Source organism: Caretta caretta, chromosome 1, assembly GCF_965140235.1.
Source record: "Caretta caretta isolate rCarCar2 chromosome 1, rCarCar1.hap1, whole genome shotgun sequence".
Classification (NCBI taxonomy): Eukaryota; Metazoa; Chordata; order Testudines; family Cheloniidae; genus Caretta; species Caretta caretta.
Window position 1 is genome coordinate 141421084 of NC_134206.1, and position 27455 is coordinate 141448538.

At 41.6% G+C, this 27455-nt stretch overlaps 1 protein-coding gene across 5 annotated transcripts in view; it reads right to left on the reverse strand.

Moving 5' to 3' along the window:
• RPS6KA3 (ribosomal protein S6 kinase A3) overlaps window positions 1-27455 on the reverse strand; it is a 128117-nt gene that overhangs the window by 29015 nt on the left and 71647 nt on the right. For 4 of the 5 annotated variants that reach the window (XR_007358261.2, XM_048862729.2, XM_048862712.2 and 1 more), the window contains 6 exons: window positions 24937-25007; window positions 11911-11999; window positions 11760-11824; window positions 11562-11664; window positions 11041-11165; window positions 7767-7892 (listed from right to left, as the gene is read on the reverse strand). Coding sequence is in view for 4 of the 5 variants with exons in the window: in XM_048862729.2 (XP_048718686.1) it covers window positions 7767-7892; window positions 11041-11165; window positions 11562-11664; window positions 11760-11824; window positions 11911-11999; window positions 24937-25007 (579 nt within the window). In the remaining variant the exon portion in view is untranslated. The remainder of the gene's footprint in view (window positions 1-7766; window positions 7893-11040; window positions 11166-11561; window positions 11665-11759; window positions 11825-11910; window positions 12000-24936; window positions 25008-27455) is intronic. The other variant, XM_048862720.2, reaches the window with a different exon arrangement.

Consider the following 27455-nt stretch of genomic DNA (forward strand, 5'->3'; position numbering starts at 1 on the left):
CTAGTTAGGTGTCCAAGTTGTTCCTTGCAAAAAACACCAGAGGAGGTGGTAGTACTGCCCCACATATCCCCTGATAAGTTCTAGACCTGTGGTTAAAGCATTCACCTGGGGTGTGAGAGACCCGGGTTAAATTTCTCTGCCTGAAGTAGAGAAGGGATCTGAACTTGGGTTTTCCCCCTCCTACGAGAGTACTCTATCCACTGGGCTCTAGGGAATTTTGGGATGTGCTGGTGGGGGGTGTCTCTCAGGTCTTTCTATTGAAGCTTTAAGTTTCCACTGTATACAAATAACTGAATATGCACTGGGCCAGAGAGCAAGTGGTTGTTCTATAGCTCAGTGGTTAGAGCAATCTCATGGAAGGGGAGAGACCCATGTTCACATCCCTGCTTCACCTAAGGCAGAGGTAGGATTTGTATCCATGTCTCCCACATTCCAGAGTACCATCCTAACCACTGGGCTAGAAGTTATAAGGAGGGCACCACCACAACCACCACCACCTGTTTTTTGTGCATTTAGACCTGATCTGAGCATGCCTACTGGATTTAGGAAGAAGGGCAGCACCTAGTTTGAGGATCACACTAGGGCTTAGGTGCATGCACCCTGGCAGAAACATAGGCTTGGTTTACAGTGGTGGCACCATGTAAGGTATGTGAAGCTACATATGATAGTGAAAATCAGGCTGTGTCCACATTGCATTGCGCAGCTACATGCAACAATGAAAGGTTCTGACAGGGGGAAGCAGCAGGCTCACTGCTGCCAGAGCCTTTTGCTGCAGCAAGGACAGGTTCTGGCAGCTTCCCACTGCTGGAACCTTTCACCGCAGCAAAGAGACTCTGGCAGTGGGGAGGTGGCAGAGAAAACTCTAGCAGCTTCCTGCTGCCAGAGCCTTTTGCTCAGTGGGGAAAGGCTCCAGCAGCAGGGAGCTGCCAGAGCCTTCTCCTACTGCCTTCCCATCGCCAGAGACTTTTGCTGCAACAGGGAAAAGCTCTGCCAAAGGAAGGCAGAGGGACACTATGCTGCTAAAAAAACCAGTACAGAGATAGGAAGCACTGCTGGGGCATGTAGGGAGCTGTGTAGGGTATATACCCTCGCGTTCTGGTGTGCCTGTACTCTATTCACCTAAGCAGCTCCTCACCATCTACACTGCTATTTAAATACCTAGGGGGCTTTAACAATGGAAATTTGGGTACCTAGGGACTCTAAGTGTCTACAGACTTAGGCAGCAGCTGAGTGGGAGTTTTGAGGATCTCAGTGATGCCTATATGTTGAACTTAGGCACCTAAACCCTTTTATAGATCTAGCCCCGGGGTGCAGCAGGAGATATAAGAGACATGTGAAACCAGAAAAGGGAAACCCCTTGGGGTTTTCAGGTAAGCATTAGATGCTTATTTGAATCTATCAAAAACTATGACATTGCCCTACACCAACCATCCCTCCTTTAACAAGCACTGTTTTCCCCTACCTTTTGTCTTCTTGGGGGGAAGTCTCATGACTTGGTAACTCACATTTGGTATAACTGAAAATGTCTGGTGGGTTCAGTTTTGCCATTTGCCACTGAAGAAAATAAGCCTGCTCTTCCTCATGATGCACTACTTTCTTTCCTCCCTTCTACCTGAGTTGTGAGGTTTTCCCTGAGGTCTCCTCACTCTTTTTATCTCTTATCCCTTTCCTGCATGAGGTTTTGAATCCATTGCTTCTATCTGAATCCTTCTTTCCCCCTGCACACTCCACTGCCTTCCTTCCTCATGCTTTCTCTCTGCTTCTTGAAGAAGAGGAGCTCCAGCAGAGGTAGCAGGTAGTAATAGCAACAGAGAAGGAAATGAGGCAGTCTGAACAACAGTCCGAAAGGGCTTAGAGAAGGAACAGTAGTGCAAACACCGCTCTGTCCCAGCTATTCAGGACAGAGGAAGCTACCTGGGTAACCCAAGCACAAAAAGTCAGATCTACTCCTGATAGAGCAGACCAAATTCCCAGATAAGCTGCTATTAATGAAAGAAAAAAGCATTTCTGGGAAAAGTTGGTAAATGTTTTCTTTCATAGTTTGAATGTGCTGAATCTGAAAATGATGTTTACCAAGCTGAATTTTGTACTTTAAGATAAGTAAATACAAAAAAGAACACGGCTACTGTCACTTACTCAAAAAATAAAGTACAGGAGAGATATTTAATATCTTTCCTACTAATATCACAGAAGGTACAGCAGAACCAAAATTCAATGAAGATGTCCTAGGAGATGGTTTAATGATTGCCATTCAGATTTGAAAACACTAGCACAGGATATGGCACTTTCCCGCAAACATCAATTTGAAAATGCTAAATCTGACTGGCCAAGTTTTAATGAAAAGCACAGTAACAATAACTCACCATTAACCTATTGGCTTATGCTTCAATAAGTCTGTTAGTCTATAAGGTGCCACAGGACTCTTTGCCGCTGTCACCATTAACTGAATACAGTTACATGCCTATCATTTGGTCCCCCGCTCATGAAGCTGATACACTGAATACTGGTGGTAAAAAGATTTGCACAAGTCCCATGTTATTTTTAGGGCTGTCAAGCGATTAAAAAATTAATCACGATTGATCGCACTGTTGCACAATAATAGAATGCCATTTATTTAAATATTTTTGGACATTTTAAATATATTGATTTCAATTACAACACAGAATACAAAGTGTATAGTACTCACTTTATTTGATTATAAATATTTTCACTGGAAAAACAAAAAATAGTATTTTTCAATTCACCTAATAAAAATGCTGTAGTGAAATCTCTATCATGAAAGCTGAACTTACAAATGTAGAATTATGTACAAAAAAACCTGCATTCAAAAATAAAACATTGTAAAACTTTAGAGCCTACAAGTCTAGTCGGTCCTACTTCTTGTTCAGCCAATTGCTCAGACAAACAAGTTTGTTTACATTTGCAGAAGATAATGCTGCCTGCTTCTTGTTTACGTCACCTGAAAGCAAGAATAGGCGTTTGCATGGCACTGTTGTAGCTAGTGTCGCAAGATATTTACATGCCAGATGCACTAAAGAGTCATATGTCCCTTCAGGTTTCAACCACCATTCCAGGAGACATGCGTCCATGTTAATGACGGGTTCTACTTGATAACCATCCAAAACAGCGTAGACTGATCCATGTTCATTTTCATCATCATGAGTGAGATGCCACCAGCAGAAGGCTGATTTTCTTTTTTGGTGGTTTGGGTTCTGAGTTTCTGCATCAGAGTGTAGCTCTTTTAAGACTTCTGAAAGCATGTGCCACACCTCATCCCTCTCAGATTTTGGAACTTGGCAATTCAGATTCTTAAACCTTAGGTCGAGCGCTGTAGCTATCTTTAGAAATTTCACATTGGTATCTTCTTTGCATTTTGTCAAATCTGCAGTGAAAGTGTTCTTAAAACAAACAACATGTGCTGGGTCATCATCCGACACTGCTATAACATGAAATATATGGCAGAATGCAGGTAAAACACAGAGCAGGAGACATACAATTTTCCCCCAAGGAGTTCAGTCACAAATTTAATTAACACATTTTTTTAACAAGCGTAATTGGCATGGAAGCATGTCCTCTGGAACAATGGCCGAAGCATGAAGAGGCATATGAATCTTAAGCGCATCTGGCACATAAATATCTTGCAACGCCAGCTTCAACAGTGTCATGTGAATGCCTGTTCTCACTTTCAGGTGACACTGTAACTAAGAAGTGGGCAGCATTATCTCCCGTAAAGGTAAACAAACTTACTTCTTTTAGCAAATGGCTGAACAAGAAGTAGGAGTGAGTGGACTTGTATGCTCTAAAGTTTTACATTGTTTTGTTTTTGAGTGCAGTTATGCAATAAAAAACCTACATTTGTAAGTTGCACTTTCATGATAAAGAGATTGCACTACAATACTTGTATGAAGTGAACTGAAAAATACTATTCCTTTTATCATTTTTACAGTGCAAATATTTGTAATAAAAAATATGTGAGCACTGTACACTTTGTATTGTGTTGTAACTGAAATAGATACATTTAAAAATGTAGAAAAACATCCAAAATATTTAATAAATTTCAGTTAGTATTCTATTAACAGTGCGATTAATCACAATTAATTTAATTGATTAATTTTTTTTAGTTAATTGCGTGAGTTAATTGTGATTAATCAACAGCCCTAATTATCTTCAACAGAAACATGTTGATCAAGCACTCTTCCCTGTTCTGATGGACCTAAAATGGACTGTACCAGAATGTAAAGATATCCAGATTACATGCTTAGGAGGTCTACATACATCAGTGAATTTCCTAAAAATGTTCGGGCAGAATACACATGATTCTGGACTGTTGAGCATGTAGACTGAAAATGGCATTTCAGGTAGATAAAATGATAACAGCATGTAATTTCTGATAAAAATTATGCAAAAGCCACTCATGCTTGTCAGAGTTGTAAGAGTTGCTTGTGGCAACTCTTATTACCACAACTTCTGACCTATCTATAGCAACACAACAAAAACTCAAAGAGAAACTCCTGGATGTTGCAAAATCTGAGGCGGAAGAAGATTACAATAACCTAGTGTCTATTCTGTCATTTGCAACTTTCTGTGACAAGATGCCATCATTTGTGCTGAGCAACATGGACAACCATCTCAATTTGTAGTACTGGTGCTAGTATGTGTGTATCCTCCTCCTCTTCCCCAGAGCTCAATGAGATGGAATTTAGGAGCTTCATCTGTATGCCTTCAAAAGAATGCTTCTGTTCTTTCACCAATATGAACACACAAATTATGCTTGATGGGGATCTGTGTACTTAGCAGAAATGAACCAGCCCCCTCTGGAAGTACTTAAAGAGTTCTACAGAGGCAACTGGGTTGTGAAAGGTTCCAACCACAGATTCAAATCAGGAAGACCCAGACCATTCCCAAGCGTGGCTCAATGCCACTTGAAAGAAAGGAGGAATTAGAGGAATCACAGGAATGGCCTCAGCACTCAGCAGATGGGCTCTCTCACATAATCTACATGCCCGAACTGCAGCCCAAACCAGAAAACCGCTCAGTCTTGGGCTTGATGTCCAAATGAGTTACAATGAATCCACACCAGCACAAAAGCAACATGATTATGATTATGAAAATAAAGTATTAATGACACTTCAAAGATTAAAATTATTCACTACCAACACACTGCAAAACATTGCAACAAAAGATTTGGCCACAGAAGCGATTCAGAGAATTTTGCTGAATGCGGAAACATTTGGCTAGGAGCAACTGAATAACTTTGTTCAGAAAAGGCTCATGACACCAGAGAAACTAAGTCCCCATACCAAATTCCGTGACCCACTGAGAAAGACAAGGGCTCTGATGTTTTCCTCCCTCCATGCAGTTGGAAAAACAAAAACAAAGACAAGGTAGTCACAATACAAGTTGACAGTCTCATACTACAGTGCGTAATTAATGCCTATAATGGAGGAAGGATGGTGGATCTGCATAAAATATTATGTCATGAACTAATGTCAATTCCTCTTTATCTTGCTGAGGTAAATGGGCATCTTAAAATTGGAAATAAGTCTGTTATGTTACTCATTTTAACCAGAGACATCCCTTGTCCTCCTGAGATAACACTTGATAGTACATCCTCTCTGGTGATTGATGGCCAAGCATATGTAATGGCACAGAGAAAATCTCTTCCATGTTCAACCTTTCTATTAAAGGAATGATATGACAGAAGTGCTCTAAAGCTTCTAAGTTAATTGGAAAAAAGTTAATTGGAGAACAGATCTGTTCTAATTCCCAACAGCTGGCCAGACTTTTTGGCCCATTCCCAAAGTAAGGCTGATCTGGCTTGCTTGTTCTCTGAAGAACTCCTAGCCCATGCTCTGCAAATCAAAACAATTGTCACATCTGGAGAGTGCAGAGACAACAGTATAGTTAAGTCATCAAACCCAATTTTGAATACAAGTGTGTCGCACATCAACACAAGACAATGATGTTCTTTTTCTGTTAGTGGCACACGATGACAAAATGCCTTGCAGCAAGCTGTGGATGAAGGTGGAATATCAAAAAAATTCAAATACATTCCTGTGCATACTATTTAAGAGAAGCTTTTGCCTGTGTTTCCTCACACAGATATAGACACAATATTCTCCTTCCATGCTCTGACAGGCTGTGATACTCTTTCCCATATTGCTGGCCACAGCAAGAAAACTGCTTAGACAGTATCCATGGAGAAACACGGACTTCAAATAAACTGAGAGAAGGATGATCCCCAAAATGAATCAATCATTTCAGCAGAAAAATTGATCTGCAACATGTACAATTTACCTGATGAGCAGAGCTGCAACAAGGCACAGTGATATTGTTCTCCAAGTGTTGATCACTGGAGGCATGGACCCTAACAAGCGATGCATTGTGCTGCAACATCCAAAGAGCTCACTTTCAAGTGGAGGCAGGCAAACTGCAACAATCTCACACTACTCTCACCAGAAAATATGGGTTGGACCAAACACAATGGAGAACTGGTACCCAAGCTAACGTCACTGGAGCCAATCCCCGACAGCTGTGCAGAAATTGCTACCTGTGGATGTGTCAAAGGGTGCACATCACAATGCTGTTGCAGCAGAAATGCTGCACTGGGGCCTTTACATGCAAGGAGTGCGTTGGCAAACGTACGAACTGTTAAATTATACTTTTTTAAATAATGTGCAGGATATATAGTAGCTGTTTTTACTGGAATAAAAACCACAGAAAAATAATTTTTTCTCCAAATTTTACTTAAATGTTGAACTCTAATTTAGAAAGTGAAACATTCAACTTGGTAATCATTTATTCCAGATTCAATGCATTCAAATTATGAAAGATAATTTGTTTACCTACTTCCCCCCAAAATGCATCTTACATCTTATTTTACAGAAAATGTATCCAGTTTATGACGAAAACCAGACTGATGGCATGTAAACAAATACCTCTGTTGGAATTCAAGGGTTCTTTGTGAGTAGCCTGTATATCACACCATACGAGTGTGAAACCAAACTGAACAATTCTGTCCATATGTCTGAATGGTTCTATAATTCTAAAAGGTAAATTGCTTCAAAATATAACTAAGATTTTAAAAAAGTTCGCCACACTGTTCCTGCTTTGACAGTTACACAGATATCCCCATTGGTAAGACAAATTTTATTGCCTTTTATTCAATATTGTAACATTTTTGAAAGCTAGATTTGATTCACTTGGCATCGCTTATTGCTTTTTAACATATTAAAAACCTTGTTAAAATATTAATGATTTAAACCAACAAAAAAGCAAGGAAATGCAGAATCGAGGTTCCCTCTGGAAAAAAAAAATGCCAATGTGTACTAAACTACACAAACAGCACAGCTAGGAACAGGGATTTATGTGATCATCTATATATCTACTTCAGAATTAAAAGAAACAATTATATTTAAGTTAATCTAATCATTGTCATTTCTGTATATAATGCTTAGTAATAATATACTTCGTAATAATGCTTAGCAATGCAGTCTCTTTGGTGTATATTCTCTCTCAGAAGCATGCATGTAAGTGAGTTAGATAAGCGTTTCATGGGGAACATTTAAAAAAAATAAAATAGCAACAAAACATGAAATTTAATGAATACGTGACATTTGCAGTCACAATTTTTTCTATTCATTTAAGAAAAAAACAATTTGCTATTTTGTTTATGGTAGATAAATTTAAGCTAACATTGACCTATATGACTGTAAATTCTGAAAATATGATTGTTAGCAATTAAGAGTTTTTTTAACAGTGGTTACCTTAACTGCATATTCCATATTGGTAGCTTTATGTATACATCTCTTGCAGATAGAATAAGAACCAACTCCAATGTCTTCTTTTACTTCATATCCATCAGTAAACTGAATGCTGTTCCTGTGCAACTGCTACCAAAATAATATTATTAATTGACGATTACTTTAAAAATATACATCATCATCATCTACATTACAAATCAATTGGAAATATTTGTTCCCTATAGTTTAAATTAATAATCTTTTTAGGTCAAAATCTTTTCAAAATCCTTCTGTTTGAGTAAGATATATTATAAATCATATAAATCCCATCCATTTATAGCATATCATAGAAATTCTATGACAAGTCTACATTTGGGATTCCTGCTCTGTTAATTTAAACAAATAATATGAAACAGAAAACAGATCAGAAGACTTCCCATTAATCTTAAGAAATACCATTTTTTCTGGTCTCATCTGCCAAAATATGAACGGTAAAATAAGGTAATTTTTTTTTTTTTTTTTTTTTTTTTTGCAAGTGCAGGTCTTAGTATGAGAAATTTAGAGACAGATCAAATTCACTGGGAATTGCAGGCATCAGTAGGAATGGAAGTAGAAGTGTCATCTGAGTCTGGGGATAAAAGGCAGAATGAGTGACTGTCAGCCTTTTTTGCATGGTAAGGAAATGGTATTTTGATACAGGGAAGCAGTAGGGGAGCTTGTACAAAGGATGCCTAACTTTAGCAGGAAGCCATCTGGGTATCCTGCAGACATGCAAAGGGGAAATAAGAATGAGGAAGTGGTTGAAGGGGTACGGAGGAAAGGGAGCAGAGAAGTTTTGAGAAATATTTACAAGAGGAGGAAGCGGTACAGAGAACTCCATCTGCAAGTTTGTGCAAAGAAAACAGCACAGCAGAAGTTGCAGAAAAACTGTTGGCAGAGATTCAGGACTGAAGGGCAATAAGCAGCAAAAACTCCAAGAGAATACATGGCCCCAACTCTGTTATACTCCCCACCCCACCAAGAGAGCAAACTTGTTTTAAGGTGGACTTTCAAAGTAAAGTTTTCTGTGAAGCTGGCTTTGCCAGACACATAGCTGGGCAGAACTTTCTGAAAGCCAACAGACTAAAATGGATTTGGCAAGTGGTTCAACACATCTAAAGTCAATGGCAGTTGAGGATACACAGGAGCTAGCCAATGCCAATTTGTATAGTGCCTGCTCCTATTTGCTCAGCCCCCTCTGAATTTATCCCAATTAAAAGTGATTTTAAACTTTACAAATTACATTTGCAGCTACTGAAAATAATCAGTGTTTTCTTCTCTTTCCTCCCCTCAACCCTCTTTAGTTTCCCTTTGAAGACAATCTCTTCCAATCCATATCCCACTCTCTTCAATTTATGTTTCTTGACACTGTACACCCTTTATGTGGGCAAATTCCACAAGTTTTTTCTGAAGCAAATTGAGGAAATGATGGTTTATGAAAAACAAGTCATTGTACATGTATGAGCCAACCACAAATACCAAATGTAGCTATATTTTATGGGGTGATATTCATACTTGTATCCAAATCACTTGAGACAGATAAATTAAAGGGACACTCAGTTTAAAATTCATGTTTTAAACAAACCATTGTCTAAAGTGGAACAATTTACCAACAGTCAGGTGGATTCTCCATCACTGACAACTTTTAAATCAAGATTGGATGTTTTTCAAAAAGGTATGCACTAGGAATTATTTGGGAAAATTCTATAACCATAGAGGTCAGACTAGATGATCTGGCCCAGCAAATCTATGAATATGATTCAATGAGTACATGAATATCCACAAATCCTCACCACTGAACACCTGAAGCATATAGTGTGTGCAAATAAACTTATTATGAGCATTCTCGATGTAGTAAAAAGGATGTAATTAGAGAACACAAGAAGTGGTTCGCATTTTGGTCAATCACTTTGAAGAATTAAACACACTCAGATGGTTGCAAATTGTCTATGCAACCAGCATACAGGATATCATTTTTTATCAGAAGTATTTGTTAACTTTCTGTACAAACAAGTGAAAAGTTTTCAGCAATTAAATATGCTTTCCGAATGTATGTGAAGAAAAAATTAACAGAAGTAGGTGGTAGAAATAAAATTTTTACTTAAAAATCCTACTTGGGCCTGTTACTTTCTTTTATACCCACTTAGTCTTCTTTCCCTAAAAACACATCTGCTATTTCTCCATGCTGTTGGCCCCATAACTATTGGCCACAGGACTTCATATCCCTCCTTCTTCCACACACTCTCCAACAATGAAATACATTCCCATGCTAACCTTATCAAATCTAAATTTAAAAAAAAGAGCATGATGCATACTTCTCCCCTAACTCCAGCTTGATGTCATCCTTCCCCAGATCATGGAATGATGTGTCTGACCAGAGTTTCATTGTTCAAAAATATGCCGTAGCAACAACAGAGCATATAGAAACAGTAAGCATTTTTCAGCTAACAGGCCAAGTGAACTACTTTCAGAAGTAATAATGGCACAATCATTAATGTGAGAGAGTCTGTGTTTAATCGGTTCTCCCAATTCTACTAGGAAACCAAAAGTTCCAATGCACCCTGACACATTGGGTTAGTTATCAGACAACATGTAAAGTGTTCAAGTAGTATTTTAGACTGGCATAATTCTTTATAATTTTTTTTTTTAAAGTGTGTGTATAGGGAGGAAGGGCAGGATATAATCTACAGGATTTAAAATAAATGGCAATCCAAACCATCTCTACATTCCAGTTTCAAGTCATATTTTAGAGGGGTTTTGCTGCATAGTATGAACCCAACATTTATCCTATAACAAAGGGGAAAATGATCCACGGGCAACTTTTTTTTTTTTTTAAATATTGACTTTATAAAGAAAATGTAAAATGTTTTCAAAATGTTAAGCCTGGATTATTCAGATATTTGAACAGTCATTATGGCTCAGATGCTAAAATGCTTGCTTTTTAGGGGGTCAAAACCCATGCCTGATCACACCCAATGTACAGAAGCAGTAGGTTCTGCATTGTCAAAGGTGCTGTTCTTTGGATAAAATAATCTGAGGTGTATTTTTCTTGTCTTTAGTTGACGACGTTTTCGTGACACTTCACGAAGAACAGAGGATAAACCCTAGTCTTACAGTACTATTAATTATTTTAAGTGTTTTTAGGTATCTTGTTTATGAAAGGTGTGACAAAGCTACATCATATTTTATGCAAAGGACAACTCATTTTTAAATAATTTGTTTTCATTCGTTATGTTTATTCTTCAGCAATTGCACTCACCTGAACAATTGAATGAACCCCAACTGTCTGCATTGCCTGGCTTTCATCATCTGATGCAATAGCAACGAAACTGAATCCCCGAAAAAGCTGATGTGCATTAGCACTAGGTGGAATACCAGGTGAATCTGAAAAACAGAACAAATGTCTTCAGGAAGACTTCTTTCCAATTTATTTAAAAAAATCCAAAAGCAGTAAGTAATCAGTATTCCTAATATGCACTGAATAAAAATGAGCATAAAATCATAGTTTCAACACTGGAAAGGAATTTTACACTATAAACCGGTTTGGAGATTGTTATTTACATAAAGTATTTTTGCATCCTCATGATACAAATGCACAAGTAACGAACTGCAGTTCATATATACATACAGGCTTATATAAAATCTTTCATATAATGAAGTTTTAGGTTTTGTACATGTACTCAGTCAAATCTAACCAGATAGAAAACAATTTCTGAAAATTAAAATGACAAAGTTTCTTCTACTTTTGAATACTTAAATTACAGTTAATTATTCTCTCACCTTTCGGTGTTTTTGCTGTAAATTCAGGATCAAAATAAAATGTATCCTCAGGCCTGCCAGTTGCAGGTTTAAAAGGTGGATGAATTTCTCTTCTGTATAATTTCTAAAGAGAAGACAGCAGTGAAACCAAATTAAAAATAATTATAACAACCGTCAACAAACATTTCCTAAAAGACGTTCTTTTACCAAAGTACTCACATTCCAGTCTATTGTGGAGAAAAATAAATGCCTCTTAATTTCTTCAACTCCATCTGGACCTGCCCCTATTATGAAAAAAGGCTGTGAATAGTAGTTTATTTACTGCGAAGAACTACTAGCTGAAATAATTATTTTTATATGAGTATTTTACCTAATCTGTTTGCAGGGTTTCGTTTGAAAAGCATTCGGAGAAGACTCTGTGCTTCAGGACTTAAAAACTGGGGCATTCCAAGTTTGGCTCTATACAACAAAAACACATTAATAGCATACATGTTTTTAGGCAAGAATCAACTATTTACTTTTTTCTAGTACTTCACCCTAACCACATCAGGCAAGTTAACACCATTGAGAATTTGGCTTCAGACATCAGAAACAAAATAAAGTGCTGTCAATCATGTAGACACATAACCTCAAACTTCCCTATTCCAGCAGTGTAATATTTCAAATACTGGACCCGGAACATAAGAGGCCGAGGTAGTAGGAAGGTAAGTAGGTGTTGATGAAAAGGGTTACAGTTAGTTGTTTTTTGTAGTCAACTGCTACCAGTCTATGGCAAGTAAGCCAATCTCCTTGACAAAGAGATAAGCAGCCTTGGAAGGAAGTCTGATCTAAGAAAATGGCCAAAATTTCGGATGCAATTTAAATATCCATATAATACTGCTGAGTTAGAAGACACAAGTGGGACATATCCTGAGACCATTAGAAAAACACTGAATGCTCTCCTCAGGGTAATGAGGCAAAGTAGGTGGTAAGAAAAAGCAACATCTGGCATAACAGTGGATGTCCTAATACCCACAATGATCACAGTTTGGAAAGAGACTATTTGTCATGTACATATCTAATTCTTTTCTCCTCATTTCACCAGTTTGTTAAGTCCTGCCTTATTTTCAAAATGAAAAACTGGAATACATGACAGTAAAGGGAAAAAAGTGAAGAAAAATATTTAGCCCTCTATTTCAGAGTCATCCCTCCTGCCCCCACAATCTCTTATGGTAATTTTCCTGACACAACACAGACCTAGGAATCTTTTTTTTTTTTTTTTTGGGGGGGGGGGATTTATTACCCCATTTCAAGTTCAACTTATTTCTTGCATTTATTCTTGTCCTCCTTCTGGGTTTTTGGTTTTGACTTTTCTGTACTTTTATTTTCTCACACTGTCCCGAGTTCCTCACACTACCTTTTTTCTCTCCATCTAATGGTGCGTACATATCTATCACATCTCAATCTCTATCCTCCTTTTTCCATCAGATACTGTGGTGATGGGCATGGTGTAAAAGACTGGGATCAGTTACCTACTGTAAGTATGGTTCTTCGAGATGCGATGCAGATGTGTATTCCAAATAGGTGAGCATGCGCCCTGCTCACTGGAAACTTTTGCCTAGCAGTACCTGTAGAGGGGTGGTGCTTGCATCTCCTACCTTTAGCCCCTCCCCTGGCTATGAGGCAATGCTGCCAGACCCCCTCAGTTCCATTGCACCAAATGTCCAGGGGAAGACTGACGCAGAGGGGATGGAGGGTGGGTCATGGAATACATGTCTGCATCACATCTCAAAGAACCACAGGTACAGTAAGCAGCAGTTTCTTTTTCTTTGAGTAGATGCAGATGTGCATTCCAAGTAGGTGACTAGCAAGCAGTACCTCCATCTGTAGGCGGATTTCGGAGGTTACCTGAGTAAGGACTGCTCTTCCGACATTAGCGTCTACTCTGGAAGCAGCAGTGATCACATAATGGTCCGTAAATGTATGTATGGATAACTATGTGGCCACCCTACAAATGTCCAATATGGAAATGTCATTGAGGAAGGTCACCAGCATTGCCTGCACTCTCATTGAATATGCCCATATCTGCTGAGGCGGTGTAGCCGACACTATCTCATATGTAGTCTTGATACAAGATGTTATCCATCTAGAGATGGTCTGCACAGAGACTGCTTGACCCTTCATGAGGGTCTGCATATGATAGGAACAGGTGACACGAAGCATAAATAGTTAGGGACTATTTAGAAAAGCTGGACGTGCACAAGTCCATGGGGCCGGACGAGTTGCATCCGAGAGTGCTGAAGGAACTGGCGGCTGTGATTGCAGAGCCATTGGCCATTATCTTTGAAAACTCGTGGCGAACCGGGGAAGTCCCGGATGACTGGAAAAAGGCTAATGTAGTGCCAATCTTTAAAAAAGGGAAGGAGGAGGATCCTGGGAACTACAGGCCAGTCAGCCTCACTTCAGTCCCTGGAAAAATCATGGAGCAGGTCCTCAAAGAATCAATCCTGAAGCACTTGCATGAGAGGAAAGTGATCAGGAACAGCCAGCATGGATTCACCAAGGGAAGGTCATGCCTGACTAATCTAATCGCCTTCTATGATGAGATTACTGGTTCTGTGGATGAAGGGAAAGCAGTGGATGTATTGTTTCTTGACTTTAGCAAAGCTTTTGATACGGTCTCCCACAGTATTCTTGTCAGCAAGTTAAGGAAGTATGGGCTGGATGAATGCACTATAAGGTGGATAGAAAGTTGGCTAGATTGTCGGGCTCAACGGGTAGTTATCAATGGCTCCATGTCTAGTTGGCAGCCGGTATCAAGTGGAGTGCCCCAAGGGTCGGTCCTGGGGCCGGTTTTGTTCAATATCTTCATAAATGATCTGGAGGATGGTGTGGATTGCACTCTCAGCAAATTTGCGGATGATACTAAACTGGGAGGAGTGGTAGATACGCTGGAGGGGAGGGATAGGATACAGAAGGACCTAGACAAATTGGAGGATTGGGCCAAAAGAAATCTGATGAGGTTCAATAAGGATAAGTGCAGGGTCCTGCACTTAGGACGGAAGAACCCAATACACAGCTACAGACTAGGGACCGAATGGCTAGGCAGCAGTTCTGCGGAAAAGGACCTAGGGGTGACAGTGGACGAGAAGCTGGATATGAGTCAGCAGTGTGCCCTTGTTGCCAAGAAGGCCAATGGCATTTTGGGATGTATAAGTAGGGGCATAGCGAGCAGATCGAGGGACGTGATCGTTCCCCTCTATTCGACATTGGTGAGGCCTCATCTGGAGTACTGTGTCCAGTTTTGGGCCCCACACTTCAAGAAGGATGTGGATAAATTGGAGAGAGTCCAGCGAAGGGCAACAAAAATGATTAGGGGGCTGGAACACATGAGTTATGAGGAGAGGCTGAGGGAGCTGGGATTGTTTAGCCTGCAGAAGAGAAGAATGAGGGGGGATTTGATAGCTGCTTTCAACTACCTGAAAGGGGGTTCCAAAGAGGATGGCTCTAGACTGTTCTCAATGGTATCAGATGACAGAACGAGGAGTAATGGTCTCAAGCTGCAGTGGGGGAGGTTTAGATTGGATATTAGGAAAAACTTTTTCATTAAGAGGGTGGTGAAACACTGGAATGCGTTACCTAGGGAGGTGGTAGAATCTCCTTCCTTAGAGGTTTTTAAGGTCAGGCTTGACAAAGCCCTGGCTGGGATGATTTAACTGGGAATTGGTCCTGCTTTGAGCAGGGGGTTGGACTAGATGACCTTCTGGGGTCCCTTCCAACCCTTATATTCTATGATAAAACTGTTCAGTCCTGTTCAAAAAAAGGCTAGACCAGTGGTTCTCAACCTGTGGCGCAATCAGCACAGAGCTGCGGCCCATGTGACGTCTTCAGGGCCCTATAGGTAGTATTGGATGTGTACCACAATGGTAAATAGAACCATTGGGACCATTGAGAACCATTGGTCTATCATCTAATGTATGGAGGCGTTGTTCCTCCATGGAGGAATGTGGCTCAGGGAAATACAGGCAAGTACACAGCTTGATTCAAATTAAACTGAGAGACCACCTTGGATACAAGCTTCAGATGTGGCCGGAACGTAACCTTGTCCTTGGAGAACTGTAAGGAGGCCCAGCCATCAGGGCCTGTTACTCTCACCCCCACCTGGCACAGGTAATAGCTATCAAGAATGCAGTTTTCTGAGACAGGAGGGGTAGTGGTCAGGAAGCAAGGGGCTCGAATGGAGTCCCCATTAGAGCTGCTAAGACCATGTTCGGGACCCACAAGTGGACTGGCTCTTGGACTGGAGGATGCAGGGAGAGAAGTCCTTTCAGAAATCTCATCACCATTGCACTGGAGAATGCCAATTTCCCTTGGATAGGTGGATGAAATGCCAATATTGCTGCCAAGTGTACTCTGAGAGAACTGAGTGCTAAGTCAAATTCCTGAAGGTGTAGCAGGTAATTCAAGATGTCCTGGATAGAAGTCTCCACTGAATGGGTCCCACGGGTCAAGGACTATACTGAAAACTTCAACTTTGCCAAGTAGGCTGTTCTAGTTGAAGGCTTCCTACTGTTAAATAGGACCTATTGGACAACCTCGAGCAGTGCTCTCCCTCCTCTTTCAGTCATGCAGCAGCCACTCCATAAGGTGCAAGGAACTGATCGCCAGAAGCAAAGTGCATCCACAGTCCTGTGTGAGGTCAGGAAGGAGAAGTGGTATGGGAGGCTGAACTGACAGGGCGAGGAAGTCCGAGAACCAGCACTGCTTTGGCCATGATGGGGCAATCGGGATGAGCCTGGTTCGATCTGCCTTGAGCTTAGCGATGACCTACGGCGTGATCAGGATAGGAGGGAATGCATACAGCAGAGTTGACCGCCAGCTGCAGAGGAAAGCATCACAGAGGGAGCCTGAGCTGAGCCCTTCCCGAGAGCAGAATAGACGACACTTACTATTTTCCCTCATCACAAAGAGGTTGATTGGCGCTGTCCTTTGGATGGTTTTCACAATGTGGGGTCTCTAACTTCAGGGACCATTTGTGGCTCGGGGAGAAAAGCCTGCTGACATGATTCTGGGCTCCTGGTAAGTGGACAGCTGTCAGGGTGATGTCCTCTTTGATGCAGAACTGCACAGGTTGATTGCCTATAGGCAGAGTGATCTGGAGTGGGTTCTCCTTTGTTTGTTCACATAGTACACTGTGGTGGTATTGTCGGTGAGTATGTGAACCACTGAATGCCTGCTGCAGTCCCGGAAGGCATAATGTGCCTTGTGGATGACCCTAAGCTCCAGCACGCTGATGTGGAGCAAGGTTTCCTGTTCCAACCATAGGCCCTGCACCCTCAAAGAGTTCAGATGCGCTCCCTAATCCAGAAGGGACATGTCAGTAACTACTGACTTGGTTAAAGAAAGCCTAGTGAAGGGGATCCCTTGGCACACATTGCATATGGACTCCCACCAGTGCAAGGATTCCAGGACTGATGGAGGAAGGAGAACCAAGCTGCCCAAAGAATACAGGGCAGGAAGGTAAGCCATCCTGAGTCACATCTGAAGAGAGCAAAGATGCAACTTGGAGAGTTATATGACCTAGGTGCATATGGTCATACATGTGTACAAGTGAACATGTGGCCCAATAGGCTAAGACAAATGCAACTATTGTGGACGGTTGTGATTGCAAACAGAGGCACAGCTGTCAAATGGCCTGGAAGTGGTCAGTTAGTGGAGCACCCTGGACTTCATGGAATCTAATAGGGCCCCAACTAATTCTATTTGCTGAATGGGAGCCAAGGTCGACTTCATGGTATTTAGAATGAGTCCCAAACGGTCGAGTAAACATAGCGTAGTATTGATGTGGGTGAGAACCTCCTCGCTGGAGCTGCTCTTCAGCAACCAGTTGTCAAGATAGGGGAAGATATAGATTCCCATCCTCCTGACGTACACCATGACCACCGCCATGCATTTGGTGAAGACTCGGAGCAGAAGAGGCACCAAACAGTAGAACAGTATTCTCAAAGCAGCAGTCCCCTACCATGAAGCAAAGAAACTTCCTGCGGTTCAGTAGAATGGCCACATGGAAGTAAGCATCTTGAATGTCCAGAGCAGAGCAGTGGGGCCAGATGGGAATAAAACCCTTCATATTCCTGTACAAGCACAAAATAGCGCTTCTCCAAGCACTTGGCCATCAGCAGTACCGAGGCTGGCATATCCCAAAGGGTTCTCGCAGGATCTGGGAGCATTTCATGAATTAGGAGGGCCATGATCCCAGGGATGGAGGGCTAGAAAACGTCCAGGAGTTTGTGGGTATCCTCCTGGAGAAACTCTGCTTGAATACCAAAGGGATGAGGCCACATAACGTAAAAGGTCTGGGTGTGCCTTAAAGTCCTCCAGGATGGAAAGGGAGGTCAAACCAGGCAGCACTGCATTGGCCGGGGAGGGAGATGAGGCTGTTGTCTGGGTCAAAGGCAGGTCCTGCTCCTGAGGCTACATCTCCAGACAAGGAAACTCCAGCGGCTCCACAGGAAGGGGAACTGTGGGCGCCTAAACTGCAGCCACCATTGCAGCACGAGCAGGCAATCTCGCTTTTGACTTGGACAATAAGCAAGACCTCCGGGAGCAAGGAGCTTCCCATTAAGCCCAAGGGGGCCACTGAGATGGGTAAGGCATTGGTGGCCAGTAGGTGCCAGGCCAGGGGCCTCCAACCCAGCCATGGGACACATGCCAACCTGGTAGCCACACTAGTCTACTGATGGCCTTTGAACTTCCTCCAACAAAGCGGAGCAAGAGGACCCCAATTCTGAGGGAGGTAGCCAACAGGCTATCCAACTCATCTGTGACACAAAGAATTGGCTCTCCCAATGTAGTCAGCAACATCAGTGCTGCATGCAAGGTCGGTCCCAGTGCAAACACTGGTAACAGAGCACCCAAGTGCCTCAATCCCAGGGGACAGCAACAACCTTGACAGAACCATCTGCGGCGTCAATTGCATTGATCCTGAGGAAGGGCCTGGTACTGAAAAACCTTGTACTGGCTCCGGTACAGTGTTCATACCAACCCCCAGGAGGGGGGCTTCCTGGTGCGGTGACAAAGGGCCTGAGAGTTCAATAACATGCTCCAACTGGGGTGGGGAGGGTCCATCATGGGCACCAGCCTTGCAAAATCTTAAAACAGCAGCAAAGATAGGACTGAAAGGTAGAGTCGGTCTGCTAACATCACAGACACTGTTGGCACCGATATTATTCTCGCCAGTACTGGACTCATTGGACACCTGGAGGCCGGAATTGGAGTCGATGGTATGAGATGTCTACCCTCCCTACCCTGTACCAAGGGAGGGTCAGAGGAACCTGTGCCATTCCACACACCAGAGCCAACCTTTGCCAGTCTGCACTCTTCTTAGAGCAGGCAGAAGAGTTGCCCTGGGACCTGGAGTGTTCACAATTGGTTTTGGAAACCTCGTCTTTGGTACCAATGACAGAGAACTACTCCTGCACCTCTTTGGAGGCCCCTGACCCACAATGGAAGGCAGTAGCACTTTCCGAACTGGAGGGCGATCTGTGGCCTGAGAACTGACTCGGTACCAACGCCTGCTTCAGGGCCTGTTCAAGCAGGTGCTGCTTGAGGGGGAAGGTCTCATGCCATCCGAGTCATCTTTTTAAATGATCTACAGATTGAACAGCACACTTTAAGATGGACTTTGTCAAGGCAGAGCAACCACCTCCTGTAGGGGTCACTGTTAGGAATTGCCACTCCACATGAAGGGCAATGCTTGAATGCTGGTGAGGGCGTCACCAGGGAGCACTACCGCTATACTATAGTCTAAAACTTTTACTCTAACTAACTTGACTATATACAATAAAACTAGCCTAAGAGGATGAATTGCAAAGTTATGAAATGATAGCCACACAGAGCTCTGACTCCAGGTGATGGGTGCTGAGAAGGAGCTGAGGGTGGGAGGGGCAGGGGGAGAGGTGTTTGAGGCAGTGTTGTCTCATATAGCCAATTGAGGGGCTAAAGGAACGAGGGCTGCCCCCTCTATGGATACTGCTAGGTAAAAGGCTCTGGCAAGCAGGGTGCACACACACCTACTTGAAATACACATCTGCATCTATTCGAAGAAGAAAGATATAATTTCCTTTTTTCCCCTCCCTTAACCTGTCTCCCCATCACATCCCAAAGTTTCTTCCATTCCTCTACACTTCCACAAGGATCCACAACACAGACTACAAGAGGGTATCCAACTTCCCTCTATTCTGAGCAAGAGGTGCCATCAGCCAAGCTACTTGCAGGAGAGATCCGCCTCCGCGCTACCTCATCACACACCATTAATCAGGTCCTTAGTAAGTTACCAAATTTCCCATCTCTTCCTGCAGGGGAGAAGTTGGAGAAAATCTCTTCTTTCTCTACTGGCTCTTCAATATTGTAGTACACATCATCAAAAAGATCAGTTGACTGGTGGTGATGGTACCTGATCATCAGCTCCTCCTCTGTTAGTTACATCCTCATACGTGCATTTTCTATGCAGCGCCTTTCATTGCACTCATTCTACAAGATGTTACTTCCATTCATGGCTAAACAGCAGTTGACAGATAGACAGTAAGGAACAGGGTGCTGCTGCCTGATTGCTGCTGAAGGACAACCATGTGGACTTGTAGCACAAGAGAGATATTGCAGGCCACAGACCAGGAGACCGGATGTGTTGGGATTATATTGAAAGATTAAAAATCCCTTCTTAAATAGATAATCATCCAAGACAGCTCCTCAAACTGAGGCTTGGTCTACACTACAGAATTAGGTCAACATAAGGCAGCTTACGTCAACATAATCATGTCAGTGTCTACACTAGAATGCTGCTTCCGCAGAAGTGGCCCGCTATACCAACATGACTCCATCTCCACGAGAGGCACAGCACTTACATCAGTGTAGTCACGGCAATGCAGTGTCTGTCCATTACTTACTTCAGCTTTTGGCCATCATTCTTGTCAATTTCACAACTGTGTCTGGCTCAGACCAGCAGCAAGGCTTGCAGCTGGAGATGTGAAACTGACAAGAATGTCAATTTCATGCTGGTAGGCTCCCTGCTGTGAAACTGATCCTGGTGCTGGGCTCCTAGCTGGAGCCCCAACCCCAAGGTGAAGGCCGGAGCTATGAGCCTGGCATGGGGCTCCATTTTACAGCACAGAGCCTACAGCAGTGAAACGGATATTTTTGTCAATTTCAGGGCTCCAGCTGTGTGCCTGGGCTGTTGCTCTGAGATGCAGGCAGCTGTGAAATTGACAATTTCAATTTCACCGCTGGTAGGCTCCCTGAGCCCATGCCAGGCTCCTGCTGTGAGCCCTGTGTGGCTGTCAGTGCCCCTCCTTCAGCCAGTGCAAGCACACCACCGACAGAAGGAGGGTAGTGTGGACAGCAATAGCCAATTGAAGTACTGTGGTGGCTGTCGGTTGACCTAAATTTAGTCAACCTAATTTTGTAGTGTAGACCAGCCCTAACTATGGCAAGTCAGGATGGGAGATTGACTGCTTTGAGAGAACCAAATCTATGCCTAAAAGTAGAAGTGCCACTGACCTTCTGGAGAAGTGGCTCAATGGACAAAGAGAGAGAATCCAGTTGAAACTCTACAGTTTTTGCATCTACCAGAAGAAGTAGTGGATCCAACTGTACTAAGGGCCCTGTAGTTGCAGGATATAACTTCCTTTCCTTAAATTGCAGCAAGTAGGACTGTCATTGTTTTTTTTCTGTTATGGCAGAGGATCCTTCTAAAAATCCTCAACTGGCCACTGCACACAGCAGAAAGCAAAAATGACTACTGTTAATGGAGAGTTTCTAGGTTATACAGCTGCATGAGTGACAGCAATCATGTCTCCAGTTGCTAATGGGTGGAGACAAATCCTATACAAAAGCACTGGATAGAAAAAGAGTTGCATAAAAAGTTAATCTCATTACTGCAAACTATGATTCCTTCAAATGACAAAACTTCTCAATTTTAAACAAAACTTTCTTGGTCCTGTCTTGAAAGCAAAGAACCCAAGCAAATGTAAGTGCACTGTAGGAAGAGTGCATTGTGTGTGAATTTAAGGGGAAGAGGAGTAGTAGTGAAGTAATGTACCTCAAACTGCACAGTGGAACATGTGTTTAGTACACCATTCCCACAACTGTAAATGGTTCTAAGAGTATTTTGGGAGGAGAGACATGAGATGGTTCAGTACTACAAAGAAAAGACTGGTACTGTTTTCAATAGCTCTTACAGTGTTAGATAATAAAAAGGAAATTTTAGTAGAAGGTATTTTTTTAAAATATTTTTGAAGTTTTTCACCTCTGCACATATTCAAGATATAATGTATTAATTAATGTATTAATAAATAGTTACAGAACATTTACAATTATTTGTAGAACTACTTGGATAATTCATTTCTTTATTTTATATCACATTTTTTGTACAATAATCCTAATTAAACAATATAGTTTCGAAGTTGAAATTAAAATCTAGAAGATGAAAAAAATAACGGTATAGGCAAGGGAGAAAAGATGTGTGCTCAGATGAGATATGAAAATAGTTGGAGAGTCAATTAGCCAGAAAGACATAGGCAGGCTGTTTCACATAGCAGAGCACAGAGAAGGTTCTTGTACCAACTTTAGAAACACTGCACTGAAGGATAGAGAGAAGTCCTATGTGGATAAGCAGAGTAACGGATGTAAAGATGTGGTGTATAAGAGGCTGGCAGAAACAAAGCCACAATTTTAAAAAATGAGGTGGGAAATTTGAATTGGCTCCTGAAATTTATGGGGGAAGCAGCTGTCTCGGGCTGGCCATGATGTATAGTTTTGTGCTTCTTGTACACATAATACTCCTGGGGGAATTTCCATAAAAAGATTAAAAACTCTATGCACAATATTTTACAATTCTGCAAAGTTCTGCATATTTTATTTGTCAAAATACTACTATACAATCACACCAGTTTCAATTATATTGATAATTTATTTCAAAATACCTATCAGCAACTATATATGGCCAGTCTAAACTACCAGCTAAATCGGCACCACTGCGATTGATGCAGCAGTGTCGATAAAGTGGATCTGGTGAAGAAACTCTAAGTTGATAGGAGAGCACTTTCCTGTCCATGTCTGCAGTCCACCTCCCCAAGAGATGGAAGCTATGTCGATGGGAGAGTGTCTCCAGTCAACATAGCACGGGGTAGACACCGCTATAAGTTGACCCAAGTTATATCAACTTCAGTTACGTAACTTTTGTAACTGAACTAGCGTGACTTAGATCGACCTACTAACCAGTACACACCAGCCTGATGTCTGGAACAATACAGACAAAAAATTCCTCCAGGAATAGATTTAAAGAAACCCCTAAGACAACTCAGTTCCTGTTTCTCTCTCCCCTCCCCCCAGAGCCCAGCAGGAGGGCCAGATATCTCCACCTCTCCTCCCAGAGCCCAGCTGTGGGGCGACTTGCATGTATCCCCTCCCCACCAGAGCCCAGCTACAGGTCCCCCATCCCAGATCCCCGCACGCCCTACCTCACAGAACCCAGCTGCAGTACCCCACAGCCCAGACACTCTCACTCCCTCCCGCACAGAGCCCAGGGATCCAGAGGGAGAAACAACCTGTTTCCCGGGCTTATATGGAATTTCATGCACACTGCCTCCTTCCTTTAGGACGTGCGGGGAACTTCAGCTGCCCAGTAGCCTCCAACTCCCTTCCCCTCCCCATCCCCCGGCAGCATCATCTACTTGCAAGCTGGGCTCTGCCAGGTCCAGTGCTGCCTAGTGGTGGCCAGTAGGTTCTGTAGCCCATGGGGGGGGGGGGGGAGGAGAGAGGAAATTCAGCACAAAAAACATTAATTTCTGTGAAAATTCTGCACTGCACAATGTGCAGAATTCCCTCACAAGCAACATGAGGTGGGAAGCAGCCTACACCTGCTTGAGTTTGGAGAGTTAGAACTTAGCAATAATTAAGATTAACAGAAGATGATGACATAATGAGGATTTCAGCCATGAATGAGGATTTCAGCCAATGTGGCATAAACTGGAATAGATAGATTTACAGATGTAAGAGATGCAGAAGGAAAAGGAAACATCAAGGCCAAGGATGGCACGTAGAAAAGAAGCAAATGGGAGAGCTGAGTCAGACAGGGAAAGAAAAGAGATGGATTATGTTTACTGATGCACCTCTTTGTCTGAGAGATATTTAGTTGAAAAATTTAATTTATGGTTTCCTCTGATTCCTTCAAGACAGGCTGTCAGTGGACAGGGAGGAGTCATTAAAGCTGTCTAAAGATACAATTTGGAATCAATATATAAGTCGGCAATCTTCGGAACACGGCCCATCAGGGTAATCTGCTGGGAGGCCACGAGACATTTTGTTTACGTTGACTGTCCGCAGGCACGGCCTCCCACAGCTCCCAGTAGCAACGGTTTGCCATTCCTGGCCAATGGGAGCTGCGGGAAGCAGCGCGGCTCAGCAGATTACCCTGATGGGCCGTGTGCGGAAGGTTGCCAACCCCCGATATAAGTGGGAGCTAAAACGGAGGTTGGACATAAAATGACAAAAGGGGGGAAACAGTGCGAGGGATCGAGAGCTGAGCCTTGTGAGACTCCACAGCGGAAGGGTCTTAGCACAGAACAGTTAAAGAGAAACAGAAATAGTGGCTTGATAGGTAGGAATGTAACCCTGATATGAAGAAACCAGAGATTCCTTCAGAAGCAAAGACAAAGTCTGGAAGGGGAAGAGTTCCACCATATCAAAGATTGTACTGAGGTCAAGGAGAACGAGGAGAGACAGCAAGTCCTCATCAGTAGAAATAAGATCATTAACTACACGAAAGTAAGAGATTTCCATGCTATAGCTAAAGCAAAACCAAAGCAATATTGAAAACAGTCAAGGATACTGTCAGCAAGATGACTCAGAAGATTAGAGACAGCGCAAGTTCATGAGGGTCAAAGGTGGATGTAGATTTTGGAAAGCTAGGGGAAGGTACCACAGGACAGCACTGTTGGCAACGGAGGTAGTGTAAGGAGCAGGGGGAGGAGAAGGGAACAAACAGGAAAAGATGACGGAGACTATTTTCTTAAAAGATGGGATTATGTCAGAAATGTGTAGAGTTGCAATAAAGAGGAAGGCAGAAGAGGATAATGAAATCATGGGCACAAAATTGGGAAGAAGATGGGGCTGGAGAAGATATTGTTATAAATTAGGGAAATATTAGATTAAAAGGATGATATGAAATTCTTTGCAACTGGTAAGGGAAAGGATTGGAGGAACGGGCAAACTAGGTGGGTGGAAAAGGGAATTTATAAAGTGGAATAGGAATAGGGAGTGAGGATTTACCAATACCTTGGAAAATGAGGGAGGAGAAGAAATTAGATTTGCAGCCCAGAGGGCATCCCTGTAGAAGACATATAAGTAAGAGTGTACTCACTTGAGAATCATAGTCATGGTTTCTTTTCTGTCTTTCCCTTGGAAAGGTAGAGTACCCGTGAGCATTTCAAACTGTACAGAGTAAAACTTGCATCAATTACATTAAAAGACTTGGACAAAACCTAATTTTTGATAAAACTACTTAACAGAATAATATTTTAAAAAAGTCATGCATATCAAAAATTAAGACTTTGCAAAGCAACTGCTTATGCTACAAGGTCTAATTATTGCAAAGACCTGGAAGCACTTACTGAACTTACGGTTGCAAAACAATTTCCACCATTACTCTGTGTTCACATACTTTCTGAAAAATTCACCTTTTTATCAGCTGTAATTCTCTATGCTTGTTTTTTCCCCTAAATACAACTTTCTTTGGGAGCTTGAGCAAAATAACTTTAGTTATCTGAGTTTTTCAAAAATACAGTTTTCCCAGGTAAAAAATATTGCCAGATGTCTAAATAATGGTGAAACAATATAAATAGTCTTTACTAGGAAAAAAAAAAGTAGTTGGATAATGAAGTTATTCACAATTAAAAAGTGGTTATTGCATATGGGGAATGTATGAGGACTTACAAATAGAAGACCGGCATTGTACATGCATACATATTTTACAATGCCTTTTAATGGGCAACCGCCACTTTTAAAATACTGTTCAATTCTGAAAGTGACTGTATAAAAGAGGTTTGCAATATTGTAGCCTTGTTGGTCCCAGGATATTAGAGAGACCAGGTAGATGGGTGAGGTAATGTCTTTTATTGGACCACTTTCTGTTGGTGAAAGAGACAAGCTTAGTGAACAATAATCCGACTACATATGCAAATGCAGTAGTCTCAGATACAAAATATGCAAGTACAATAGCACTCATGCAGTTCTTAAAACCCAGGCCTAAATAGCTAGCTTTTTATAAAAATTATTTCATAAAACATATGAGATGCTGCCAACTTAACATAGCAGTTGGAGCCTGGAATTTTGCATTTCCTGACTTTGGAAACAAATTGTTCAACTAACCATTTTATTCTATTTAATATAATGCTAATATAGAATAATTTCACTACTTCTCACTTTGCTGAACTACAAATCTGATAATCTTACCACACTTCCTGGCACGGTGTGCTGGAGAAAGGGCTAATCTTATCACAACTTTATTTTTTAAAAATTACTCTGTACATTCAGTTGTGTACTATGAAATACATAACAATTAAATGTAAACTACCTATATTTATCAAATTAAAATAAAGTAAATTGTATTGCACAGTATAATTATTTTCTGAGGTTTACTTATTTCTAATCTGCAAACTTTGCAAATACACAAGTCTCACATTTCATATGAGTTAGTGAGATTCTATTTATGAGATATTTCATAAAATGTGTAAGTTCCATCAACAAAAAACTAAACAAAGCTAAGTTATCCTCTTGTAATTGGTGTTCATAGATGTCATTTCCACAGATTTTCATCTCAGATCTCTCTGCCCTCCTCCCCAAAAGACTACACAGGACCCAGAATACGATTTTCAAAAATGTTCAGGATTGGCCTTATTCAGCTCTTACTGAAGTGAATCCTAAATACTTTGACTTCAGTGGGAGCAGACTTCAGCCAATGCTGAGCACTTTTGAAAATCCCACCCTAAAACGTTAAATTGATAACTACAGTGTCTAGCGCACACACACACACACACTATCCTTTGTAGGTGTGTACACGCAAGTGCATGCGCGCACACACTTTTCCACCACGTGACTGCTTCTTGTAACTGACGCAAAGTGAAAATAAACAGGATGTGTGAATGGGAAAGCATACACTGGTGAAGGAAATTACATGATGTGAACAATTACAGTTATTGGTGACAGAGTAGCAGCCGTGTTAGTCTGTATTCGCAAAAAGAAAAGGAGTACTAGTGGCACCTTAGAGACTAACCAATTTATTTGAGCATTATTATTATTATTTGAGCAGAGTTATTGGTGAGATCATCTGTCTCCTCTACCGTTTTAAGTAGAATTCCAAGTATTGCACGCCTTGCCTACCATCTATATAAGGGACTGCAGGAACGAAGGAGCAATTTGTTTTATTAATCGGTTAGGAAGAACTGTTTTACCAAAAGAAGCTACTGAACAAACAGGTTTTAGCTACACTGGGTAGAGGCTGAAGTAATTATGAAGACATCTTGCACTGGGTTCCTCAAAATCAGCAAAAGAAGATTAACTGAACATCCATTTAGATAGCTCATGTTCCAAGATAAATTAACTTAAGGAGTCAGAGATACAGACTACAACAAATAAATATTTTATGGAAAGATACACTTTGACAAACTTCCATAGTATTTGAAACAGTTTTTTTAAGTGTTAGACTTCTCAATTCACCCTCCTGCAAATCAACAGCCCAAGTATTTTTAAGAAAAGTGCAGTTGGATTCTAAAAATGACATTCAGCCATGTTTAATGACTCTTCATGGTTTCCAATTTTAACATGTTCAGTTCAAACAAAGACTTTTTATTATTATTATTTTAGTTACCAGCTCTGCAAACT